Source organism: Ursus americanus, chromosome 6 (assembly GCF_024610735.1).
Source record: "Ursus americanus isolate L20-20 chromosome 6, mUrsAme1.1.p, whole genome shotgun sequence".
In the NCBI taxonomy this organism is placed as follows: Eukaryota; Metazoa; Chordata; class Mammalia; order Carnivora; family Ursidae; genus Ursus; species Ursus americanus.
In genome coordinates this window covers 75274571-75299941 of record NC_142132.1, presented here as the reverse complement: position 1 = coordinate 75299941, position 25371 = coordinate 75274571, and the positions used below count along the sequence as shown (strand labels likewise).

At 41.1% G+C, this 25371-nt stretch overlaps 1 protein-coding gene across 1 annotated transcript in view; it reads right to left on the bottom strand.

The window, feature by feature from the left end:
- PCDH15 (protocadherin related 15) overlaps nt 1-25371 on the bottom strand; it is a 1630853-nt gene that overhangs the window by 93082 nt on the left and 1512400 nt on the right. The window contains exon 28 of the mRNA XM_087863140.1: nt 12555-12682. Coding sequence (XP_087719266.1) covers nt 12555-12682 — 128 coding nt within the window. The remainder of the gene's footprint in view (nt 1-12554; nt 12683-25371) is intronic.

Sequence of the window (25371 nt, the reverse complement as noted above, 5' to 3'; positions counted from 1 at the left end):
TCAAGTCCAGCTTAATCTTACTTAGCTCACAGAGAATACTATGAGTAATGTGACAAATACTCATGAATTTTTCCAACCTTGCACAGTTTGTTCTGTATTCTGGACACAGTTTCTTTGACTTTTAAGAAATTTATGTTGCAAATGCTTTTCTTTTCATCATTGACAGCGTCTCTGTCATAACGCTCTCTTACTCTGATGTAACCAAATGTATCAGTCATTTTTCGTTAGCAGAGGACATTTCAGTAAGTGATATTCAACTAATGGCCTTGCCCCAAAGTTAGGGGCATCTGAATTCCCTGGGGCCTTTTTATTTTTTTTTTTTATTTATTTATTTATTTATTTATTTATTTATTTATTTTTAATGATTTTTTATTATATTATGTTAGTCACCATACAGTACATCCCCGGTTTCCGATGTAAGGCTCAATGATTCGTTAGTTCTGTATAACACCCAGGGCACCATGCAATACGTGCCCTCTTTACTACCCATCACCGGTCTATCCCATTCCCCCACCCCCCTCCCCTCTGAAGTCCTCAGTTTGTTTCTCATAGTCCATAGTCTCTCATGTTTCATTCCCCCTTCTGATTACCCCCCCTTTCTTTATCCCTTTCTTCCCCTACTGATCATCCTAGTTCTTATGTTCCATAGATGAGAGAAATCATATGATAGTTGTCTTTCTCTGCTTGACTTATTTCACTTAGCATTATCTCCTCCAGTGCTGTCCATGTTGTAGCAAATGTTGAGAACTCGTTCTTTCTGATAGCTGAGTAATATTCCATCGTATATATGGACCACAACTTCTTAATCCAGTCATCTGTTGAAGGGCATCTCGGCTCCTTCCACGATTTAGCTATTGTGGACATAGCTGCTATGAACATTGGGGCGCATATGGCCCTTCTCTTCACTACGTCTGTATCTTTGGGGTAAATACCCAGTAGTGCAATGGCTGGATCATAGGGTAGCTCAATTTTTAACTTTTTAAGGGACCTCCACACTGTTTTCCAGAGTGGCTGTACCAACTTGCATTCCCACCAACAATGTAGGAGGGATCCCCTTTCTCCACATCCTCTCCAACAATTGTTGTTTCTTGCCTTGTCTATTTTTGCCATTCTAACTGGCGTAAGGTGGTATCTCAGTGTGGTTTTGATTTGAATTTCCTTGATGGCTAATGATTTTGAACATTTTTTCATGTGTCTGTTATCCATTTGTATGTCTTCATTGGAAAAGTGTCTGTTCATATCTTCTGCCCATTTTTTCATTTGTTTATTTGTTTCTCGTGTATTGAGTCTGAGAAGTTCTTTGTAGATCTTGGATACCAGTCCTTTATCTGTAGTGTCATTTGCAAATATATTCTCCCATTCCGTGGGCTGCCTCTTAGTTTTTCTGACTGTTTCCTTGGCTGTGCAGAAACTTTTAATCTTGATGAAGTCCCATAAATTCATTTTATCTTTTGTTTCTCTTGCCTTTGGGGATGTGTCATGAAAAAGGTTGCTTTGGCCGATGTCGTAGAGGTTGTTGCCTATGTTCTCCTCTAGAATTTTGATGGATTCCTGTCTCACATCGAGGTCTTTCATCCATTTGGAGTTTATTTTTGTGTATGGTGTGAGATAGTGGTCAAGTTTCATTCTCTTGCATGTAGCTGTCCAATTTTCCCAGCACCATTTATTGAAGAGACTGTCTTTTTCCCACCGGATGTTTTTTCCTGCTTTATCAAATATTAGTTGCCCAAAGAGCCGAGGGTCCATTTCTGGGCTCTCTATTCTGTTCCATTGGTCTATGTGTCTGTTTTTGTGCCAGTACCATGCTGTCTTTGTGATCACAGCTTTGTAGTACAGCTCGAAATCCGGCATTGTGATGCCCCCAGCTTTGTTTTTCCTTTTCAACAGTTCCTTGGAGATTCGGGGCCTTTTCTGTTTCCATACAAATTTAAGGACTGTTTGTTCCAGTTCTTTGAAAAAATGTCCTTGGTATTTTGATTGGGATAGCATTGAAAGTGTAGATTGCTCTGGGTAGCATGGACATTTTAACTATGTTAATTCTTCCGATCCATGAGCATGGAATATCTTTCGATCTTTTTATGTCTTCCTCAATGTCTTTCAAGAGTGATTTATAGTTTCTAGAATATAGGTCCTTTACGTCTCTGGTTAAGTTAATTCCAAGGTAACGTATGGTTTTTGGTGCTATTGTAAATGGGATGGATTCCCTAATTTCTCTTTCTTCGGTCTCGTTATTCGTGTATAGAAATGCAACTGATTTCTGAGCATTGATTTTGTATCCCGCCACGTTACTGAATTGCTCTATAACTTCTAATAGTTTGGGAGTGGCTTCTTTTGGGTTTTCCATATAGAGTATCATGTCATCTGCGAAGAGAGACATTTTGACTTCTTCTTTGCCAATTTGAATACCTTTGATCCCTTTTTGTCGTCTGATTGCTGTTGCAAGGACTTTCTAGTACTATGTTGAATAATAGTGGCGAGAGTGGGCATCCTTGTCGTGTTCCTGATCTTAAGGGAAAGGCTTCCAGCTTTTCCCCATTGAGAATAATATTTGCAGTAGGCTTTTCATAGATGGCTTTTATGAGATTGAGAAATGTACCTTCTATTCCTACACTCTGAAGGGTTTTAATCAGGAAAGGATGCTGTATTTTGTCAAATGCTTTTTCGGCATCGATTGAGAGGATCATATGGTTCCTGAGTCTTTTCTTGTTGATATGATGTATCACGCTGATTGATTTGCGAATATTGAACCACGCTTGCATCCCAGGTATGAATCCCACTTGATCGTGATGGATAATGTATTATTAATATGGATAATGGATAATAATATGGATAATGATGGATTAATGTATTGTTGGATTCTATTAGCAAGTATCTTGTTGAGGATTTTGGCGTCCATATTCATTAGGGAAATCGGTCTGTAATTCTCCTTTTTGATGGGGTCTTTGCCTGGTTTGGGGATCAAGGTAATATTGGCCTCATAGAATGAGTTTGGTAGCTTTCCTTCTGTTTCTATTTTTTGAAATAGCTTTAGGAGAATAGGTATTATTTCTTCTTTGAATGTTTGGTAGAATTCCCCAGGAAAACCATCCGGGCCTGGAGTTTTGTTATTTGGAATGTTGTTTATCACTGACTCAATTTCTTCATAATTAATTGGCCTGTTTAAGGAATCAATTTCTTCCGGTTTCAATCTTGGTAGTTTATAGGTTTCCAGGAAGGATTCCATCTCTTCCAGATTGCTTAGTTTATTGGCATATAGCTGTTGATAAAAATTTCTATAATCCTTCCAATTTCAATGGTGCTCGTCGTGACCTCTCCTTTTTCATTCATAATTTTAATAATCTGGGTCCTTTCTCTTTTCTTTTGGATAAGTCTTGCCAGTGGTCTGTCAATTTTATTGATTCTCTCAAAGAACCAGCTTCTAGTCCTGTTGATCTGCTCTACTGTACTTCTGGTTTCTGCTTGATTGATTTCAGCTCTAATTTTGGTCAACTGCTTCCTCGTGCGTGGATTAGGCCTGTCCCTCTGTTGCTGTTCCAGCTTCTTGAGGTGAGAATATAAAAACTGCATTTTAGATTTTTCTATTCTTTTGAGTGAGGCTTGGATGGCTATGTATTTCCCCCTTAGGACTGCCTTTGCAGTATCCCATAGGTTTTGGACTGTTGTATTTTCATTCTCATTGGTCTCCATAAATTGTTTAATTTGATTTTTGATTTCCTGGTTTATCGAGTCATTCCTGAGCAGGATGGTTCTTAGTCTCCAAGTGTTTGAGTTTCTTCCAAATTTTTCCTTGTGGTTGAGTTCCAATTTCAGAGTGTTGTGGTCTGAGAATATGCAGGGGATAATTTCAATCTTTTGGTATCGGTTGAGACCTGTTTTGTGTCCCAGAACATGGTCTATTCTTGAGAATGTTCCATGGGCATTAGAATAGAATGAGTATTCTTTGGTTCTGGGGTGTAGTGTTCTATATATATCTATGAGGTCCAACTCGTCGAGTATGGCATTCAAAGCCTTTGATTCTTTGCTTAGTTTTTGCCAGGGTGTTCTGTCTATTTCTGATAGTGGAGTGTTGAGGTCCCCTACTATTAATGTATTTTTATCTATGTGTCTCTTTATTCTGGTTAAGAGTTGGCTTGTGTATCTTGCTGCTCCCCTGTTGGGGGCATATATATTTATAATTGTCATATCCACTTGTTGAATACTTCCCTTAAGAATAATATAGTGCCCTTCTGCATCTCTAACTATAGTCTGTAGTTTAAAATCCAATTTATCTGATATGAGAATTGCTACCCCAGCTTTCTTTTGAGGTCCATTTGCGTGAAAGATGGTACTCCATCCCCTTACTCTCAGTCTGAATGCATCTTTGGGTTTGAAATGAGTCTCTTGTAGACAGCAAATGGATGGGTCATTTCTTTTTATCCAATCTGCAACCCTGTGGCACTTTATGGGATGGTTCAAACCATTTACATTAAGACTGAGTACTGAGAGATATGATTTTAATGTTGCCATGTTGCCAGTAAAGTCTTTGTTTGTATTGGCTGTGACTTTCTGTTCTGTATCACTCTTGGGGCCTTTTTACTTTTATAGAACCCCCCGTAATATCTCCTGTAGGGCTGGTTTCGTGGTTACAAAATTGGTTAGTGACTGGCGATTCTGAAATGTCTTTATTTCTCCATCAATTCTGAATGACAGCCTCGCTGGATAAAGGATCCTTGGCTGCATGTTTTTCTCTGAAAGAGCTTTAAATATGCTCCCCCAACCCTTTCTCTCATTCCAGGTCTGTGTAGACAGGTCTGACGTAATTCTGATGCTTTTGCCTTGGTACGTGAGAAATTTCTTTGCCCTGGCCGCTTTCAATACTGTATCCTTGCATCTAATATTTGCGAATTTCACTATGACGTGACGTGGCGTAGGTTTGTCATGGTTGAGCTTGGGAGGGTCCTCTCTGCCTCTTGGACACGAATGTTTGTTTCCCTTGCTAGATTAGGGAAGTTTTCAGCTACAATTTGTTCAAATATCTCTTCTAGACCTCTGTTTTTCTCCACCCCCTCGGGGATGCCGATGATTCTAACATTGGATCGTTTCATTGAGTCAGTAATCTCTCGTAACCTACATTCGTGGGCGTGGATTTTTTTAAGACCATCTTCTATTTTCATTTTTTCCTCTATTAACCCATCCTCCAATTCACTAACCCGTTCCTCTGCTTCTGCGACCCTGGCCGTCAGAGCCTCTAGTTTTGCCTGCATTTGGCTCATAGAATTTTTAATTTCTGTCAGATTCGCTCTCATTTCTGTCCTTAAGGATTCTATTTTCTCAGTAACCTTTTCGTTAATAGTTTTTTCAATTCTACTCATCATTTTGACCATCGTTACTCTGAATTCCATTTCTGATAATTTGGTTACATCCATATCCGTTATTTCTGTGGCAGAGGCCACAGACTCACTGTCTTTTCTTTGCTGGGGGGGGCTTCTCCTTCTTGTCATTCTGATGAGGAGAGTTTGCGGGGTTGTCCAGAGCCCAAATTATTGACTGGGTCCCAGGCCGTGCCCCTTGTTTTATAGGGATCTTAGGGATGTGGGCTTCTTCTTTAAAGATTTTATTTATTTATTTATGTGGCAGCCAAGCAGCGAGAGAGGGAACAGAAGCAGGGGAGTGGGAGAGGAAGAAGCAGGCTCCCAGCGGAGGAGCCCGATGAGGGACTCCTTACCGGAACGCCGGGATCACGCCCTAAGCCGAAGGCAGGCGCTCAATGACTGCGCCACCCAGGCGCCCGGGTTGTAGGCTTCTTGATTTTTCAGCCTGCCTTCTGGGGGAGGGGCCTGCCGCGCCGATACTCAGGCAACCCTGTTTGGGTAGAGTCTCGGCGTCCCCTGCGAGGGGGGATGGGGTTGGGCACTCCCTGAGCCGGTATTTCCAGGCTTTTGTTCTCTGGCGGCTTTCCCTGGCGGCCGGCTATGCCTCTTCTGAGAGTCAGAGCAGCAGCGGCCGAATTTCAGCCTCTGTCACAGACAGAGGGATTGCGGCCCGTTCTCTACTAATGTTCTGGCCACTTTAACTCTGTTTCTGTTGGTGCTGCTCAACCCTGCAGTGTCCCGGGATGTGCGCCCCACACCCGGCATCCCAGCCCTCACTTCCAGGGCCGGTGTCTCTGTCCTTTGTGTTTCTAATGCCGCCAGCTGCCAGCCGCCCCGTGCGCGCTCCCGGATCTCCCGGTCTCAGTCTGGATCCAGTGAGCGCACCGGGATTCCGGTGATCCGCGAGATGCCTGGTGGCGCGTGCACCCGGCTCACGGTCTCAGTCTGCTGTTTTGCAGGTGCCGACCTCGAGCCCCGCCCGCTCTCCCGTGCAAGTGGCTGCCGCTTCCCGGCGCCCGAACGCGGCGGCTCCCTCCCCCTTCCGTTTATCTTCCGATATCTGTGCACGGTTTCATGGCTCCCCGCTTCGTACCTCAATACTCAGCGCTGGAGATGTTCATTTGTAGAGATCCAGATGCGTCTTCCTGCATCTCAGGCTGGTTCCGTGGGTGTTTAGGCTGGTCTGGTACCTATCCAGCTCGACTCGGAGGACCGGCTGAAAACGGTGTCTCCTACTGCTCCGCCATCTTAACTCCTCTGTTCCCTGGGGCCTTTTTAAAGATTTTATTTATTTATTTGTCAGAGAGAAAGAGCACAAGCAGGGGAGAGGGAGAAGCAGACTCCAGGCTGAGCAGGAGCCCCTGATGCAGGGCTCCATCCCATGACCCTGAGATCATGACCTGAGTCGAAGGCAGATGCTTAACTGACTGAGCCAGCCACACAGGCGCCCCTGGGAGCTTTTTCAACATACAAGGTGCTGGAGATTCTGACATGTATGTACTCCCCCAGGCTGAGAGCATCATGGCCAGACAGCTGCAGCCAATACTGACAGCAGTGAAGACGTGTTGGAGAACAAAATATTAAAATCCAGTTACATAATCAATAAAAATAAACAGACTGCAGCAAATCTTTCCTTCTGAAGCTGAATGTAAGATTCACATTCACATCAAGCTAAGAGGCATGGGTACCACTGAGGAATAATAGTTTTGAAAGGAACAGTTTCCATATTCTGCCAACAATGGAGATGCCCTTCTCCCTCTGGGATTTTCTCCTTTACTGACCTAAAATAGCCATTACATAAAATTTACCATTTTAACCATTTTTCAGGGTACACATCAGTTGCCTTAAGTACATTCACATTATTATGTGACCATCACCACCATTCCCGCCTAGCACGTTTTGGTCTTCCCAAACTGAAGCTCTGAAGCCCCGCCCGCCTTCCCCTGGCCCTGGCAAAGCACCATTCTCAGAACCTCATAGCAGTGGAATCACACATCTGCCTTTTTGTGTCTGGCTGATTTCACTTAGCATGTGGTCTTCAAGGTTTATGCATGCTGCAGCACCGGTTGACATTCCCTTCTTCTGCAAGACTGAATCCTATCCCCTTGCGGTAAGCACCGCATGAGCTCCGTCCAGTCACCTGTTAACGCACATGCAGGTTGTTGCCACCTTTTAGCTATTGTGAAGGATGCTGTCATGGACAATCCTGTGCCTGATTGCGTTCCTGCCTTCAACTCTTTCGGGGATATACTAAAGCTGGTACTTTTAACTGATGTTAATTCCTGTATCAATGACTGGAGAGAGAAATTACTATTGATTTTCTTCCCCCTCTCCCTGCAATTAAAAAAACTGATGGCTTGTGACCAATGGCAATCAATGTGCTGGAACCAGTGGTGACAGAGATATCAACAGGAAACCATAGTAAATGTTGTAGACATTCCCAAATTGATACCTTTGTCTGTGTCCTTTTGATACAACCTAAGAAGTACTTCAACGGGACATGAGCATTCAAAATGTTGAGTCAGAAACCAAATTTCTAACATGTCTGTATAAATAAAAGCCTGATTTATTTACTCTTTTGTCTAGTTACTAGAGTGTTAACTCTGTCAGGGCAGAGGGACAGTCTGTTTTGTTCGCCTCCTTATTTTCAGCATGTGCTAGGAATATATATTTTCTAAAAAAAATGGACTTTGAACCAGTCTCTAAGCATAACAGGCCATTTCAGAGCATATATACACAACTTCCTTTTATTATCACTTATACTGCAGAATTCATTTCAGTAATGCTCTCATTGCATTGCCTTTACCTTCCCGTATTTTTAGCAACGCCCTTAATCCACTCTCCATATTTTAAGCTAGTGAATATGGTTTTATTCGCTGATATTTTAGTCTCACTTTCTTAGTCAATTCTATATGTTTCCTCTTCCCCTTCCTATACGTTACACGATTTTTTTAATTTGAAATTTATGATTATGCATAAAAATCTTTAAAAAATAAAATAAAATTTATGATTATGCATTTCATGATAAATTACAAAAAATTAACTTGCATGTATAGTAGATAAAATACTGAGCACCGCACTACCACACAGGGAACCGTGTGAGAGCCTCCTTCCGTGTTTTGTAAGTGGTCTTTCCAACAAGTGCCCGAGCTTGGCCAGCCTGATTCACTGCTGTTTCCAATAAGATTTCTGCTGCTTTGTGAATTGAAAAGAACCGCTTAACTCACTTTCACTCTGATTAAATTTGGAAAGGAGAAGATTCCAGGCGTCAAGGCTAAAGGCAGCTCTTGAAAGTGTCCACTAGTTAAGATTTATGACTCCCATCACCTCTGGAGCTCCCTGCTTCCAATCACTGTTCCACAAACACACTCTCTGCTTTTTCCTCCTGGGTTCTGGCTCCCTGTTTCCTCTGCTTAGACGTCCCGGCTCTGCCTCATTTAAGCTTCAACCTTCACTGAGAGAAAATCTAACCACCCTTCAGTGCCACTCACATTCATCCTCCTGGAAGCGTTCATGTTCTTTCACCAACTGAAATGTCTCCTTCCTTTGAATCCATGTGGCAATTTGTGCTTTCCTAGGAGAACTGATTATTACAGCACACACCTGCATCAATACATTGTTAAAGTCCTCTCCCCCTCTTCCTCTCCCCCACCTCCACCCCTCCATTCCTCTTCTCTCCCTCATGTGGAATACTACACTGCATAAAGCTGGCTTCCCGGGGAGAAACACTGAGTAGCCCCTGATAAATCGAAGGGTGGGGTGTCCCTCGGAGTTCTCAGCAGTCCCAGAGAAAGGACCAGTCCCAGCCTATCTCCCTCATCACAGGAAGTCCACGTGTTCATTCCAAAGCACCTGTCACCACCCAGATACTTCTGCCCACACAGCCCTTTACATACTAGGATGACCCAGATTCCCACCTTACCTCTGCCACCAGACTTTCCCGGGGGTCCCCCGGAGTTCACAGTCAGCATTACCAATATCCTCTAAATATCCTGCCGTCTCTCAGACTATTAATTTTACTTTCTGATTTCTCACTCCCATACTGTCCCTCCCCCACCAAGAGACATGGTTTTCTGCAGCTGTCTCAGACAGCAACCCCCATACTTTACCCGGCGCAGAGCCTGGGGACAGAGAGATGGCAGGTATCTGTCTGAATAGAGGCTTCTAGAATGTCATTCCACCTCCTTTGCCACCTCCTCCCAATTCCTCTGAAGTCCCTGCCATAGTCAGATTATATCACTCACAAGTATCTCGCTACAGTCATCTATGGGCCTCTTGAAAAATCCCCTTTATTTATGGGATATTTTCAAGCTTGGCTTATTTTTCTTTCTTTCCACTACAAATGTTTTCAGTAGCATAAAGGGTCATGTGAAAATCCACAGGGGCTTCAATTCGCAGCAGCATCGGACTTTTGATCACTCCCTCTTACCAATCTGCTCTTTACAGGGCGCACAGACTGTGTTTTCCTGGCATTCCTATCCCCTCATGGCAGCGACTTCTCAGTATCCTCTAAAGGATTCTCTCCCTAATGTCTAAGTGGTGAGTGCCAAGGCTTAGTCTGTGGACCTTTCTATCTTCACCCATATTCTAGGTGATTTTACCCTGGCTCACCATTTCTTCCCTGAATCTGGATCAGCATCTGCGACTGCCTTGCCATATTAAAGAAGCCCCCACACATAAAATCTCCAAAAATGAACTCTTGATTTCTGCTACCACAGTACCTGGGGAGGGATGGGGACCTGCTCGGAACAAATCCTCAGGGTCGCTCTTGATTTTATCTCCTGCCCCATGTATAATCCATCAGCAAATCCTCTTGGCTGTCCTTGACTCCCTCCTGACCATCTCCCCAGCCTACCACCATGGTTCAGCCTACGGTCATGTCTCTCCTGGAAAGTAATGTATTGGGCTCTGTGGCTCCTCTTGTCTGAAAACACTGTTCACCACCGCCACGCTAACCCTGCACAACATCCGGAATAATCCTCCTATACTGGGTTATGTCATGCCTCTGAACAAAACCGTTCCTTTCTAACACATCGAGGATAAACCCCATATTCTAGTCCTGGGCTACATTTCCAATCTCATCTCCAACCAGTCTTCCAGCCATGCTGACCTCCAGGTCCCACTAGCGTTACAGACTTGACAGTGGAATGAACAGAATGCTCCTGACCTAGGAATCCACAAGTCTTGCTCTTGACCACGTGACTTTGTATTAGATAGCTACCTATTTTATCTATCAACGACTTGTTTCTTTCACTAGCTTGTAGTACTAGGATGATAACTCTGTTTTCGTTTGTTTTTTGAACTGTTCTATGTTCAACTTCAAGAACGGTACATGCGGAATAGTAAAAAAAATATTTGCTGACTGAATGAACTGAATCAATCCACACTTCATGGGACTAAAATGTAAAATAGGATACAAATCAACTCCTCTGGAGTTGCTTCTTACTTGTAAATCATAATGTGATTGAGATATAATGTGACTGACACATTTGTGGGCCACTTTTGGTTCTAAGTGGTGATTCAGATCGGGAGTCAGTTTTTGGTGCTACGAAGGAGCTGTGCTGCAAGCACACTATACATGTTCATTTGCTTGGCTGATTTTCCTCTTTTGTACTTAGTGTGCATAAGATGAGAAAACTGTATGTTAAAAGAGTTCTAGAGTTCTAATCGTGGTTCTCCTGGTAACAAGAAGAGAAAGGCAACTAACTGACCATGAGTGAAACTGGAGAGAAACCCAACAGCTGGATTTGCTCAGGGAAATTTAGGTTTTATGCATGTACATGAATGCTATTTAAAAAAATATTCTTAAAAGGGGCGCCTGGGTGGCTCAGTCGTTAAGCGTCTGCCTTCGGCTCAGGGCGTGATCCCAGGGTCCTGGGATCGAGCCCCGCAGCAGGCTCCTCTGCTGGGAGCCTGCTTCTTCCTCTCCCACTCCCCCTGCTTGTGTTCCCTCTCTTGCTGGCTGTCTCTCTGTCAAATAAATAAATAAAATCTTTAAAAAAAATTCTTAAAATACCTCCAGGAAAATAACTGCAATTAAGAATATAAAATGCTGGAATGCCTGGGTGGCTCAGTCAGTTAAGCATCTGCCTTTGGCTCAGGTCATGATCTCAGGGTCCTGGGACTGAGCCACTGTCAGTCTCCTTGCTCAGCAGGGAGTCTGCTTTTCCCTCTGCCCCTCACCCCTGCTCATGCTCGCTGGCTCTTGCTCTGACCAAAAAAAAAAAAAAAAAATCTTAAAATAAAGAATGTAAAATGCTCTAACCTCTAAACTTTCTCCCCAGTGTAATACAGTATTTATCAATTTATTTCTCAGTAACAAAACTATTATAACTTTATGTACTGCTAGCCATTTACAAAATGTTTCAACATATCTGATGATGACTAATTGGAGAGAAATGAGAAATTATCAATTTTAGTCTTTAATATTGTGCTTTAAAAAAATTCTAAGTAGGTTTGTGATTTTTTTCTGACATATCTGAGGGTTCTTTTTTTTTTTTTTTAAGATTTTATTTATCTATTTAACACAGATAGAGACAGCCAGCGAGAGAGGGAACACAAGCAGGGGGAGTGCGAGAGGAAGAAGCAGGCTCATAGCGGGGGAGCCTGATGCGGGGCTCGATCCCATAACTCTGGGATCACGCTCTGAGCTGAAGGCAGAAGCTCAACCGCTGTGCCACCCAGGCATCCCTGCGGATTCTTTTTAACTTTACTTAGTAAAGTGCTACAATTAGTAGTGTTATGTTTTACATTTGTTTTGGATTTTGAGTTTTAAAAAACACTGCAGTAAAAACAATTTATTATATTATATCTTCTATTAGAAAACAGTAATTTTATATTTGCCACTAGAAACTCCAGCTTGCAAATCTTTGGAGTTATCCTGAATTAAACCTATGAGAGGCCTACAAATCTGCTGGGAGCCATGCATTTTAATGATTTAATATCTTAATCAGTGTAAATTATCATAAGTCATTCTTCCTATTTTCGTAGTAAAAATAAAACAACAGTTGCACAGTATTCGCTTCATAACTAATCTGTATTTAGTTTGGCTAATTAAACTCATGTATCTCTGAGTTTCAGACTTTCGTTTAAACAACATGAATAAGTACTCAGTCAATACAAACTACATGCTTACGCTGTGTCTGCAAAGTCTGAGCTCTCTGTTTTAACGTCAGCTCGGTATCTTAATAAATTTTCTCGTACCTTAACTCTGAGCACAGAAGTAAACATCCTTGCATCTTCAGATACACCTCCAATGTAGAATTTTTTCTGAAATACTGGGGGATGATCATTTTCATCCTGAATCTCAATATACACTTTAGCCGTATTGCCTGGAGGATAAGAAATAATATATTTTTAATTGGTGGCTATTCACTAGAAAAAATGCACTGGAGTAAATACTTATTATACTTTCTTTCTTTTTTATTTTTTGCTCTGAAACAATGGAAATGGCTTAAATCAGAAAGTCATTCCTGAACGGCAAGTCTAATCCCCCCGAGGTCCATGGGGGACACGGATAATGATGCTTCTGACATAATAATGTGAAGTTGTTGTAATTTCTTTTAATTACAATGCCTTGGTAATTCATTTTACTTGATATAATAGGCACTAAAGTATTGTGTTCTGTTAATTTTAATGAAACAAGTCAACTGTTCATGGTCACAAACACTTCACACACTACCAACTACACCAAAGTGACACAAACATATAAACACCTTATGAAATAAGACAAACTGACATCAACTAAAATTGATATTTTTTCCTTAACTGTAAAACTAGCAACGATAGTCTCTCAGTTTAAAAATGTACAATATATATATATTTTTAATTTTAGGGTGAAAAGTAAACAGTGTTTGGGTGAGGGACTTATTTCCACAAAGAGAAACCAAGTTTAATCATATGTTATAGGCTATCATTCATCCACTGAAAAGATGAAGCTGGAGAGATGACCGTCCTGTGACTCGTCAACACTGCTGTGTAACGTCTGCCATACTAAATATGGCATAAAGAATGTATTTCATCATCAAATGTTAGAACCTCACCCCTTCAGTCATCGTCCCCTTAATGAGAAATGTAGCACGTGTCATAGTCTATGCATCACCCTTTACAAAGAACCTGATATATAAAAGTAACTCGGGGGGCTTTGGGGGGGGGGCTCAGTTGGTTAAGCGTCTGCCTTTGGCTCAGGTTATGATCCCTGGGTCCTGGGACTGAACCCTGCATTGGGCTCCCTGCTTAGTGGGGAGTCTGCTTCTCCCTCTCTCTCAAATAAATAAATAAATAACTCACAATCCAGAAAAAAAATGTGGAATAGGTAATCATTTTGCAACAAGTAGATTGAAACGATAGAAGTATTCTGATGTCTTACCTACATGAATTTTTCTCATACATTTAAATTAGGATCAAATATAGGGCAACTGAGCTACAAATTATTTATCAGGATACCCTAAAGGTGTGTCTTTATCATCTCCCCAACTACAACTAATTAGCACCGATCTACAAGCACGGTAGGCACATCGTGGGTGTACAATATCTGAGTAGATTGAACACATGAAGGAATAACCTGCATTGTCTTAGAACTGAGACACAGGCTGCTTTCTGCTTGCCCTGAGAAAGGTCAGAGCAGCAAGAGTTATTATCGTCGAGGTTTTAACCCTACCCTGCTGCTACCCATTTAGTTTCTCTTATTTGTCTCTTTCTCACCATCCCTGACCTGGAGGAGTCAGAATCAGAAGGAGAGTGCCCTAGGTCAACAGAGAAGGTGCCAGCAGGGAAGGAAGGCTAATGGCAGAGTGTGGGCTCCATCCTGCAGCGCAGGGGTGGGAGGTGGGGGGCTCTGAGCTGCACCCTGGTCGGCCACCAGTCGAGTTCGTCCAAAACGAACACCACTTTCATCTTACTAGTGGACCATTTTTATCTCTGGAATCAAAGGACCTAACAGCTCTAAATTTAATATGTTTTAACAAAAGGAATCCCAAACTACAGTATTTATGTTCTTAATTAATGACATTAGTTATGGTCCCTATTGGCAACACTTGAGAAAGTGAAGGCTGATTTTAAACTTGCTGTAAAGGAATAAATTTATGCTCTGAGATTTATCTACTTTTCTCCTGACATTTTATAAGATGATGACAGAAGGTTAAGGCCCAGGTACAAACGTATTATGCCATCAGGAACAATTTGTGCTTTAGCAAATCTTTTAAAAAGTGAGTATTTCCTTAAGTATTGGGAAAAATAATGTGAGAATCAGTGTTGTAATTTAAAGTGACTCTTACATGCTAATAAACATATTACATGTACGCATTTTATAAATTCCAGAGGACAGTAAAAAACTTAAAATATCAGTTTAGTAGTTACTAAAAATCTCCAAAATTAACATCTAGATAAATATCTATTTACACTAATAATATTCAATGAGTGTAAATTTTCTGTAAAATAATTTATCCTGCTTTAACCACTGGACTAAAGTTTTTCAAGGTTTCATCTCACAAATATCTTTATTACCATGTAAAATACCATGCTTCCGTATCAATTGTGTGTAAGTCCATATCTGTTATGAGACTGATACAGAGTTTAACCATATTTCAGTTGGTACTTTAAGTAAACCATAAAGTAAATTGTGATAGTATTTCCATAAATACATAAATTATATGAGGAGAGCAAGCACGATGATTGGGGAAAAATCACAGGACTGAATTATCTGTTTAAATTTTTCTTGCCAGGTTTGGGCATTTTTAACTTTATATAATGATAATAATAATAATAATAGTAACAATAAATATATCTACGTAACATACCTACTTCTCTGTTTTTTTATTGGTTGCTCTTCGTCTTGCCTCTAATGTCTTTTCAATGCGATGAGTTAGTTTCTCCTCTTGACTTTTAAGATATTTGCCTAACAATCCTGCAGTTTAATAAAATTATACTGGAATTGGATCATAAATCTGTGCTACTGAACTGCATAATTTCTTTTTTTTTTTTAAAGATTTTATTTATTTATTTGACAGAGATAGAGACAGCCATCGAGAGAGGGAACACAAGCAGGGGGAGTGGGAGAGGAAGAAGCAGGCTCATAGCAGAGGAGCCTGATGTGGGGCTCGATCCCACAACGCCGGGATCACGCCCTGAGCCGAAGGCAGACGCTTAACCGCTGTGCCACCCAGGCGCCCCTGAACTGCATAATTTCTATCTCATCTGCCCGGAAAATAAGGGGAAAGAAAATATTATAGGTTTTTTATATTTACTCAGTTTATAATGCTGTTGAGTTCCATGTAAGTTTTATCTTGGGCTATTTTTATACCCAATAACTTTATCATAATTACTGCCTTACCGCATTTCATACACTGGAGTTTTGCGCAATCACTATTTATTCATTTTATTTTTAAAAATATATTTTATTTTAAAGGTTTTATTTATTTGAGAGAGAGAGGGACAGAGCATGGGGGGGGCAGAGGGAGAAGCAGACTCCCCATTGAGCAGGGGCCCTGAGACCATGACCTGAGCTGAAAGCAGACGGTTAACCGCTGTGCCACACCAGTACCCCTTAAGGATTTTATTTTCAAATAATCTCTACACCCAATATGGGACTTGACGCCCACAACCCCGAGATCTAGAATCACATGCTCCACCCAATGAGTCAGCCAGGTGCCCCCACAATTTTATTGCAATAGGAAAAAAAAAAAAAGCAGCACCAAAGTGTGGTTAATGGTATAATTATTTTTTTACATCTATAGGAACCTATTTAAAAATATTTTTCATTTTAATCATGACTTTGTCCAAATTTAAAACCATCAACATAAACATTTTCTTATTTTGATAGCTCCTTGTTTCTCATTAGAAGTTGAAGAATTTAAGCCCAGATTCACATCTTCATGTGGTCTTCCTAAGCCTAGCTAAAATTCAATACTGGGAGCTAATAGATATTGGGCAGTATGTGGCTGGCATTGTTCCAAGCTATACAGGACAATCCAACCCATGAAACGGAGCTGTTATCACAGCTATTGTTATTCTCATCTTCATGCAGAGAACTGACATGAGAACAAGGTTAGGTGTTGGCCCTGTTCTCTCTCGCACATGGTTTGGCTGAGACTGGAACCCATAATGAGGCACTAGGACGCAAGCACTGACATCTGCTTGCTGTTGCCTCTAGCTCCTTGGGAAAAGGGCAAATTTGTGCGCCCTAACATGGGTGAAAAGAAGTTTCAGATTTACTGCAGGCAACACTTTTGATTGACTGACTACAAACAACACTTTAAAGATTACAATTGCAAACACCTTGTCTTTCTTTAATTTCTCACAAGGAGCCTCTGCACCTTGCAGCCCAAGATGTCCTCGCCGACACCCCAGAGGTCATTTCATCTTCTCTTGAATTCCTACACAGCCCTCAACACTGTCCCAAGTGACTTTAGTGCACTGTTTATGATCTGACTCCCCAGTTATCATAGGAAGTAACTGATGGCCTGTTCTGTATTGTGTTTTTATTGAACAAGTAAACTCATAAATACATTAACTGATCAATACATTTTAGTATTTGCCTTTGCTGGTGAGGATTCCAGCCCAGTCATCCCCCTCAGGATAATAAATTTCATGAGTTTATAATGCGTTGTGTGAAACACAATGTCATCTTAGGTGCCTGGAATTTGCCTATACCCACTTTAAGAAACGTCCTCTAATGGTCAGGGGTCAGATTTGGTCAGAAGTTAAAAAATATCTTAAGGATACAGTTTGTAAGGCAGAAAATGAAGTGGGGGGGGGATCATGGATAAACCTGCAGGGCACTTTGCCAAATTAAGTCAGACAAATACTGTATGATCTCGCTTATACATGGAATGGAAACAAGCAGAACTTATGGAAACAGTGAGGGAGGGGGGACATGGCGGGCGTGCTGTTGATCAAACGGACAACGTCCGGTTATAAGATGACTCCGTTCTGAGACTCTAGTGGACACCATGGTGACTGGCGTTTCTCATACTGCCTTGTTTATCTGCTCAGAGTAAATCTTAAACGTTCTCACTACACACAGGTGGGCGTAGGTACGCAGACGCATAGGCGCACACACAGGTGAGTCGATGGATGGTAACGGCATAAGGTGATGGATCCAAGAACTAGTTAACTTGATTGTGGTAAATCATTTCACAATATATACGTATATCAACTCACCGTATTGTAAACCTTAACAATTTTATTTGCCAATTATACCTAAATAAATCTGGAAACGAATTTTGGTAGGTCTAATCAAAGACTGTAAAATGAATACTGGGCATTCACAAAATAAATAAAACACACCAGGTGGTTTCATCGGATGTGGCTCACATGTTCTGACTCACAGACATGCCATTTGCATGACACTAGAGGCGTTATTGGCTTACACACTTTCATGACACTTTTTTAAGGACTTGGGGCTCTATCCTGACCTTCCACCCAATTGGGGTTTTGATGATTTCAAAGGCAGAAACTTGGAAGCAACTCTGATTTAAATTCCTTTAAGGAAATCCACTTTTTACATTTTTAAGAATATTTGCACAATCTTTTTTTGGGGGGGTCAATACTATACCCTTTATTTAAGGTAGCTGTGAAGCTGCTGAAACAGAAAAATGTGGAGGGAAAACAGGAAAGGGGCGTTGATAAAATGGATGGGAGAACAGTGTGAGATGAGCAACACCATGTGCACTCCCCTTCCGGGTGAGACCACACAAGGACTGCGAGGAGCCCCACAGGGGATGAAGGACATTACAAGCTGGGGGGCAGATTTATTTGGCATGTGTTTTGGTTAAAGACATTATACTCTTCCTATGCACTTGAGGCCTCAGTGCCTCATTTCCCTCTCCTGATTCACAGTCTTTTTCTCCAGTTTTGTAGGAGAGAACCTCTTCTTTGGGCAGCACTTTTGGCTTCAGTGAGCCAAGAGGTTCCAGAAGGGGCCGCTCCAGTGAGGGAATGTGAGACGTGTCCTTAGTTTGAAGAAAGAGAAAACAGAACTGCTTAATAGTAAAGCTCAGGAAAGAAAGCAGGAGTCAGAACAGAACCTCCTGGAATAGCCCTCTCTTCCCTTAGGCCACCTAAACAAAGTGAAAGGTATTCAGAAAAGTAAGCGATTCTCAAAGTACCATTCACTTCAACTTGACTCCATGTTACTCTTACTGTGAGCGTTACTCCATGTTTTTCAAGATCAAATTTAGTTTGGAATTATTTTTTCTTCTTTCCTTTACTTTCAATAATTAATTCTGGGCTGTTAGTTTTCCCAGGAAGTGCCTAGTATTCTCAAGATCAATCTCTTTCTTCTATCCACACGACGAACCTATTGTCTACACCGCAGTGGGTTCTCAAAAAAGACTTTCTGGATGGCGATCCAAGGAGTTAAAGCCACGGTTCTCAGCCACGGTTGACTCGGCTCATCTGGAGGCATTTTTGGTGGTAATAACCGCAAAAGGAGGATAGGTAGCGAAATTTAGTAAGTAGAGGCCAGGGATGCTGAGAAACATCCTGTGAGAAACAGGACAGGCCCCCACAGCAAAAAAAAAAAATTATCCAGCTCAAACTGTGGATAGTGATGAAGCTTTTATTTTATTTAAAATAAAAGAGGTTAGAGGAGTTAAGATAAATGGAAAGATTGTGTGGGTATTTAATAACACCGTGTCCTGAGTCTACCTGCATGCACATGTCTTTAATATGGGACTACATCAAAACAGACTGATATTGTTCAATCAAAGGATGGCTATCCCCATTCTGGCTGAGTTCTTTAAAGGCAGGGGTTCGATCCTATTCACAAGCACTCCTGTCATTGCCCATTGGCCTCTGCTCTTGATATTGCCTCCATCTTAATGCTCTGAGCTCAAAGCACATCTCTAAACATCACTGATAAATACATCAAAGAAATAATTACTGTCATCCTTAGGATTAAAGGAGTTTTGTCTGATTAGAAAACATACGCTAGACTCTGAAACCTTGGAGGCAATGACTGTTTTCCTTATTGTTATATATTTTTCATGGTGTACTGCATTAAATAGATCTTTTTGAAATGTTATCGTAATGACGGTAAATGGCTTATATATTCTCCAATGATTCTATTGCAGAGAATTTTCAAAATGCTTGGAATACCAGGCCTACTTTGTTATTCTGCTGGTGCCAAAACATTGATTAGTTCCTCATGAAATCACATGTGCGCGTGCACACGCACGCACGCGCACACACACCTTTTTACGCTGTCTTTCCATTGATGCTATTTTTGTATATGCTTGACTGACAAGTTAATTCTTTGGAAGCACTGTGATTTCCACATGGTAAGTGTTCAATAAATGTTGATTTAGACCAGAATCGCTACCACCCCTCACACCCAGTATCCACTTAAATAAAATGAATCGCTCTATTTTATCCCCATAAATGAAATGAGATCATATATTTCAAGCCCTTAAAAATCACAGTACCAAACAAAAATATTGGTATTAGAAAATACTGACTCTGAAATCATTTCATAAATCTAAGGGCTATTTGGAATGACTTTGAGGATTTATGGTATTTTTACTATTGTTTAATTTCCTCTGCGTTCCTCAGCCCTCCTTTCTGTGCCAGATAAATGACTGATTCTTTAGATAAAGTAGTGTTTAAGAACAAAAGGATCATCTGAGATAAGAACTTAATCCGATCTAAGGTTTATGGATATTCAGTTAAAAAAAAATAGGCTCTGATTTGAAAAAAAAAAAAGCATGGAAGAAATAAATGTTTTGGTGTGTTCATTAGATGGCATTTGCAGGAATACAATATATTTACATGCTCTTTTGAAAAATGAATTAAGTATGTTAGAATGAGAAAAACCACTGCTTTTTTTCTTTCTCAGCTTTCTGCTCTGCAGGAATGGTACTTAGTTATATTTATACACACTATTTATTTTCAGTAGCTAGGCACCAAGAGAGATTCAATCTTTTGAGGTTCATTTTAATAGTTTTGTAATTGAGCTCTGACGTTGATTTAATTAGCCTTTGCACGATTTTAATTGCTTGTATCTAAAACATACATTTTGTGTACGTGTTTGCTGAAAGGTGAATAACCGAATTAAGAAACTGCCTGTAACTATTGGCTTCAGAAACTTACACTCAGATTACTATAATATATACTTGTTTTTAGCTAAGTCTCTTAGCCAAGCAAATTATGACACTGACAATTTTACCAGAACAGTGATGGGGAGATAATCAGAAGAGTACTATTCTCAATACCAACTGAAGTTTGGCTTTGTATCCAAATAACATATTTTCCCATTAGGAACATTTAATGAACTTAAGTTTCTCTGTAAACGCTAACCAGAAAAATAGAAGCTAAGAATGCAATATTGTTTCTTTTCATTGGTATTGCTAGCATTTTGTTTTAATCCTGTGAGGCCGAACTGATGCATTTAGAGGCTTTGCGAGGCAATGATTATGTCTTTTAGCTCACTCTGTTTCCATCCAGAATAAACAGTAAACACTGTTTTAATTCATTTGTGTCTATTAAACTCCAACTCTCTCCACAATGCAGCTTAATACAGGACTTATAAGTGAGTAAGGGACAGGTGGGGCAAGGTAGCAAGAGACAGATAAGGGGCTTTGTGTTTAGGCTCACAGAAATCGCCAAAATGTGGGGGTGTGGGAAAAGCAGAGATAAGGGAATAAACCAGACCACCCGCCATAGGACCACCCTGCCCTGGCGTGGGGGGTATTTTATGATAATCACCTGTGACCAACAAAGACTAACCAGACCCTAAAATGAAGGTTAAGTTATCACTAGTCCTTGCTCAGTGGTGTTATCAGTAGAAATGTTAAAAGGATGTAAGTTCCCTGGTTAGCTTTCTATAAAAACCAACCTTAAAGGCCCTCGTTGACAACACTGTCGGGACCCCTCCCTCTTGAGAGCTTTTTCTGTATCTTCGCTTAATAAACTTCTGTGGCTTTACTCACTCTCTGTTGTCCGCAAGATCCATTCTTAGGCTCCGTGAGACAAGAACCTCGCTCTCCCATGTCATTTTGGTGCCAAACCTGGGATCATTTCCACCAAAGGATGAGTAAAAACGGACTCTTTCTTTTCTTTTCTTTCCTGGGAGACGTCTCTCCCCTACGTGACCTCTTACAAACAGCAAAACCAGGCACCAGTCGGTTAAAGGCGAAGAGCGCAGGCGCGGGTCTTAGGTCTCAGGTGATAGGCTTCTGGGGAAAGCGTGGTCACCCCCTTCCTCAAACCAAGGGATTGCTGGCCTAACCCCACCCAATCCTGCTTTCTGTTCATTGGCTTTTCTTAAATGACTTTCTCCTGCCTCAGGTCCCTTGCCTCAGGTCCTTCCAATCTCCTATGATCAGTAGGCCCTTCTAACCGGGGATTCGGCTCAGGGTCGCCATTACCCTCCGCAAGTCCTTCTCTAAGCCCCTGGGAATTTTATGGGTTCAGTGGTCCCACTGTGTCACACGGGGGAAGAATGTTGCCCATGAAGATATAAGGTTTTTTTCATTTAAAAATGTCTTTTCATGAGAACTTAGTTCAGGAGGAAAATCTTTTCCTCATTTTTTGTTGTTTGGTAAGTTATGTTTTTCTGTTAGGCACCACTTAGGTTTAATCATGGCCAGTGATCAAAACCCAAGGTATTGGCAAGCAGGATTAGAGCTGTCTCTTTATATGATACTTTAGAGGGAGCCCAATGTTTTCCGGGCATTTGCTGGAATACTTTGGGCAGTAAGGAGGGAATTACAGACCTCCAGTCAATTCCTCGATTGGTTGCATTAGCAGCTGGGACTTTAATGGGTCATATAGTTAGGGCTTTCTTATTCCAACAACAGAAATATGAAATTATGATGCTAAATCTTGGGGTCTACACCCCTCAACAGGGCCATGCTTGCAAACAAGACCTCAGGAATACGGACAGAAAAAGCACCCAGGGGTAAGGGGAGGGAAGATAATTGATTCAAAGTCTAAACTGTTCACCTCGGTAAGCTTTAGGATTAGGCCAGATTTTTTTGGGGGGCGGGGGATCCAGAGGAGAAAAGGAGGATCAGGTGACGGATGGGTAAGAGTGGCTACTCCCGCCGGCCTGATCCCTCCCCAACCCAAGATGTCAGGCCACTCTTTCACCTTGGGTAGGAAACCATGGGACACTTTGGTTCACAGGAGGGAGCTGATATGTAGGGATGTCTTCATAGTCACCTCTGTAACGGGTACAGGGTAACACCTACCGGGATCACGAGATGGGAAACTATTTTCCCTGGTGACTCCTCTGGATTGGGTACTGCAAAATTGGGTAATTTCCCTTGTAAAACTTTCTAGTGTTTTCCATGGGTTAAACATGGCAGGTTCTTCAAGGCAAGGTCAAATCTTGCCTTCGTGGCAAGGCATGGTCTCTTCAGTTCCCAAGGACTGTTCCTTGGGGTATCTTTTAACCCATTGGAAATAATTTGGATTGCAAATTTAGGAAAGCATTGCGCTCCTAGGATGCTCACCGTATGGGCACGGTGGGATCAGGTCTCTCCTGCAGGAAACAGGGCAGAGAGACTGAGGTACCCTCGATCCATCCAGGCTTTCAGGGCTCTGAATCAGGGCCCCAACATGAAGGCCTCTTGCAGAAGGCATTTACCCAAACATGTTGGCTAGTAAACTCCCTCCTGACATTGGACAGTTGTCTAAAGAGCCCTTCTCCGATTTAATCCAGGTTGCTGGAGGAAACACAACCATCCCTACCTAGCAAAGGGGATACTGACTCTCTGTCTCTCACTGTTTCTCCTAATAGATGTGAAGGCATCTCCCTCATTCATTTCCCGGGGGTTAATGGCTATAATTGGAGCCAGCTGTGGTTAGTTTACTTCGGGATGGGGACTTTAAGGAATATTCCCAAGCAGCTGCCGAAACTCCCTTTGCTCCAGGTAAGTTCCGTCTTCTCCAGCCTGACATGGACTGCCTAATCCCACTTGTTGGTGGAAAAACAGAGTGTTTACTCATCTGTCCAAGTGGATGAGCTTTAGAAATGGGAACCCTTTTTCTCTGTCTTCTGGAAGCACTTTGCCTCTTCTGTCTGCCCCACCCCCTCCTGTTTCTGTACCTTGGGTACGGGCTGGATACACCGCTCACTTCAGATTTCCCCACTAGTGTCTCAGGTAAAAATTGACAACAGGGAACAAACAGACTTCTAAAAGTGGACCCAGGAGGAATATAATGTGGTATTTAAACTAAGTTAAGTTGTTGGTTTAATTAAGACAGACATGTCTTTAAAGTTACCACCATTAAATGTGAAAACTTATTCTGCCAAGGTTTCCTGAAGGTCAAATAAGCTCGTGTGATCTCTGTTGGCATTTGTTTGCAAAAAGATAGCTAAAATGATGGTTAATTGTATGTCTTATCAACGTTTTCATACAAAATTGTTAAAGTAGCTTTCAGAGTCTTTGGGATTAAATTCATTGGACATCTAGGTCTTTTCCAAATAGGATAAGGTGCTACATTATAGATTACTGGACTTAGGTTTGTGCTTTTGACTACTTATTGCAAAGAAACTTAAGGATATTTAAATCTGCTGGTACACATGCTTTGTGCTCAACCAGTTCATAAATTTGCCATCTGAAGAATTCTGGTGTGACAGTTCACAACTGGTTACTACTTCGTCTTCACGGGAGACTAAGATCTTTAAGAGTGCAAAATTCGGCAACTCTGTATGTAGAAAAGTAGGAGATGTGTAAGAAAGATACAAGGAATGGGAATACATTTTTGTTGAAGGTAAAAGAAAACAATTTTGTCCTAAATGAAATTGGTTGTTTGCAGAGAAATGGCTTGGAACAAAATCTGAATGCCAAAGAAAGTTGTAGAAGGTTTGAGAAGGGAAATTTTGGAAAGGAATTTTAGGTGTGGTCAGGACGAAGATTAAAATAAAGGGATTTTATAAGTACAATGGTGTAAGATTGAAAGTCTGCTATCTCTGTTAAAAAGACAAAGTTTTCTTGAATTGTTGGTGCTCTTGATAAAATGTAAAAGAGCTGTTTTCTCTTTGCCTGCCCAGAAAAACCAGTTTCTATGTTTTGCCTTTATCAGGGCTTTGAGGATCCCTAATCCTACTTAGGCTTGTGCTTTAAAACTTTCTAAGGTTTTAACAAATTTCTCCAAGATTTAAATTGTGAACGAAGTCTGGTTGACTTATTAGGCTTGTTTGTTTGGTATGTTACGTTCTGGTATAAAGTCATCATCACTCCATATTCTGGCTATTGAAGTGTTAACGTGCGACAGAAATAACTGAGTTTCCTTGTCTATTGTATCATAAAGAACTCTCACATCAGATCATTAACAATGTCCGTTTCTGAGTTTTTGTCATTTATAATTGTTCTTATTCTCTTGCAAAATGAGTGTCATCTTCAAGGAGGTTCATAAAAAGGAATTTTAGGACAAATACAAGTATTCAATATGTTTAAGATCAAAACTAAAATGGGTAAAAACTTCCAAAACTAAAGTTGCATTTTAAACAAGAATAGTAACATGGGACTAAGTGAATTGGGAAAAATGATTATAGCTTTGTTTTTGTTTGTTTGTTTGACTCTTGTTTGAAACACTGCTGGTTCTCTAGTGTTTGCTCTCCCAGATTAAGGAAAATTTCTTTTAAGAAATCCATGACTTACAAAAATGTGATAAAGTATTCATGTGTGAACAAAATCAAAGCATTTAACTTTTCTCTCTGCCTGAACCCTCTGAAATTCAAAAGACTTCAGTAAGTATCCTTTCTTCCATGGCAATCCTAGTCATTTGCATAAGTTCAATAAGAATCTGTTCTCCTTGTAACAGGTCACCATTGGAAATATTGGTTATTTTACCAAGGCTTTGACTGGAATGCCATATTTGAGAAACACACATAGACTCAGATATGACCAAACAGCTTTAAGGAACTAAGGTTGACTTTATGAAACCTGGGGTCATAAAGCCCCTTAGAAATATTGGCCTGATACTTTACTTAACCAGTTCCCAGCAGCCTCACCGGGTGAGTAAAGAATGTCACTTCCTGGCAGGTGCGGGAACCTCAAGATACTTCGGGGAC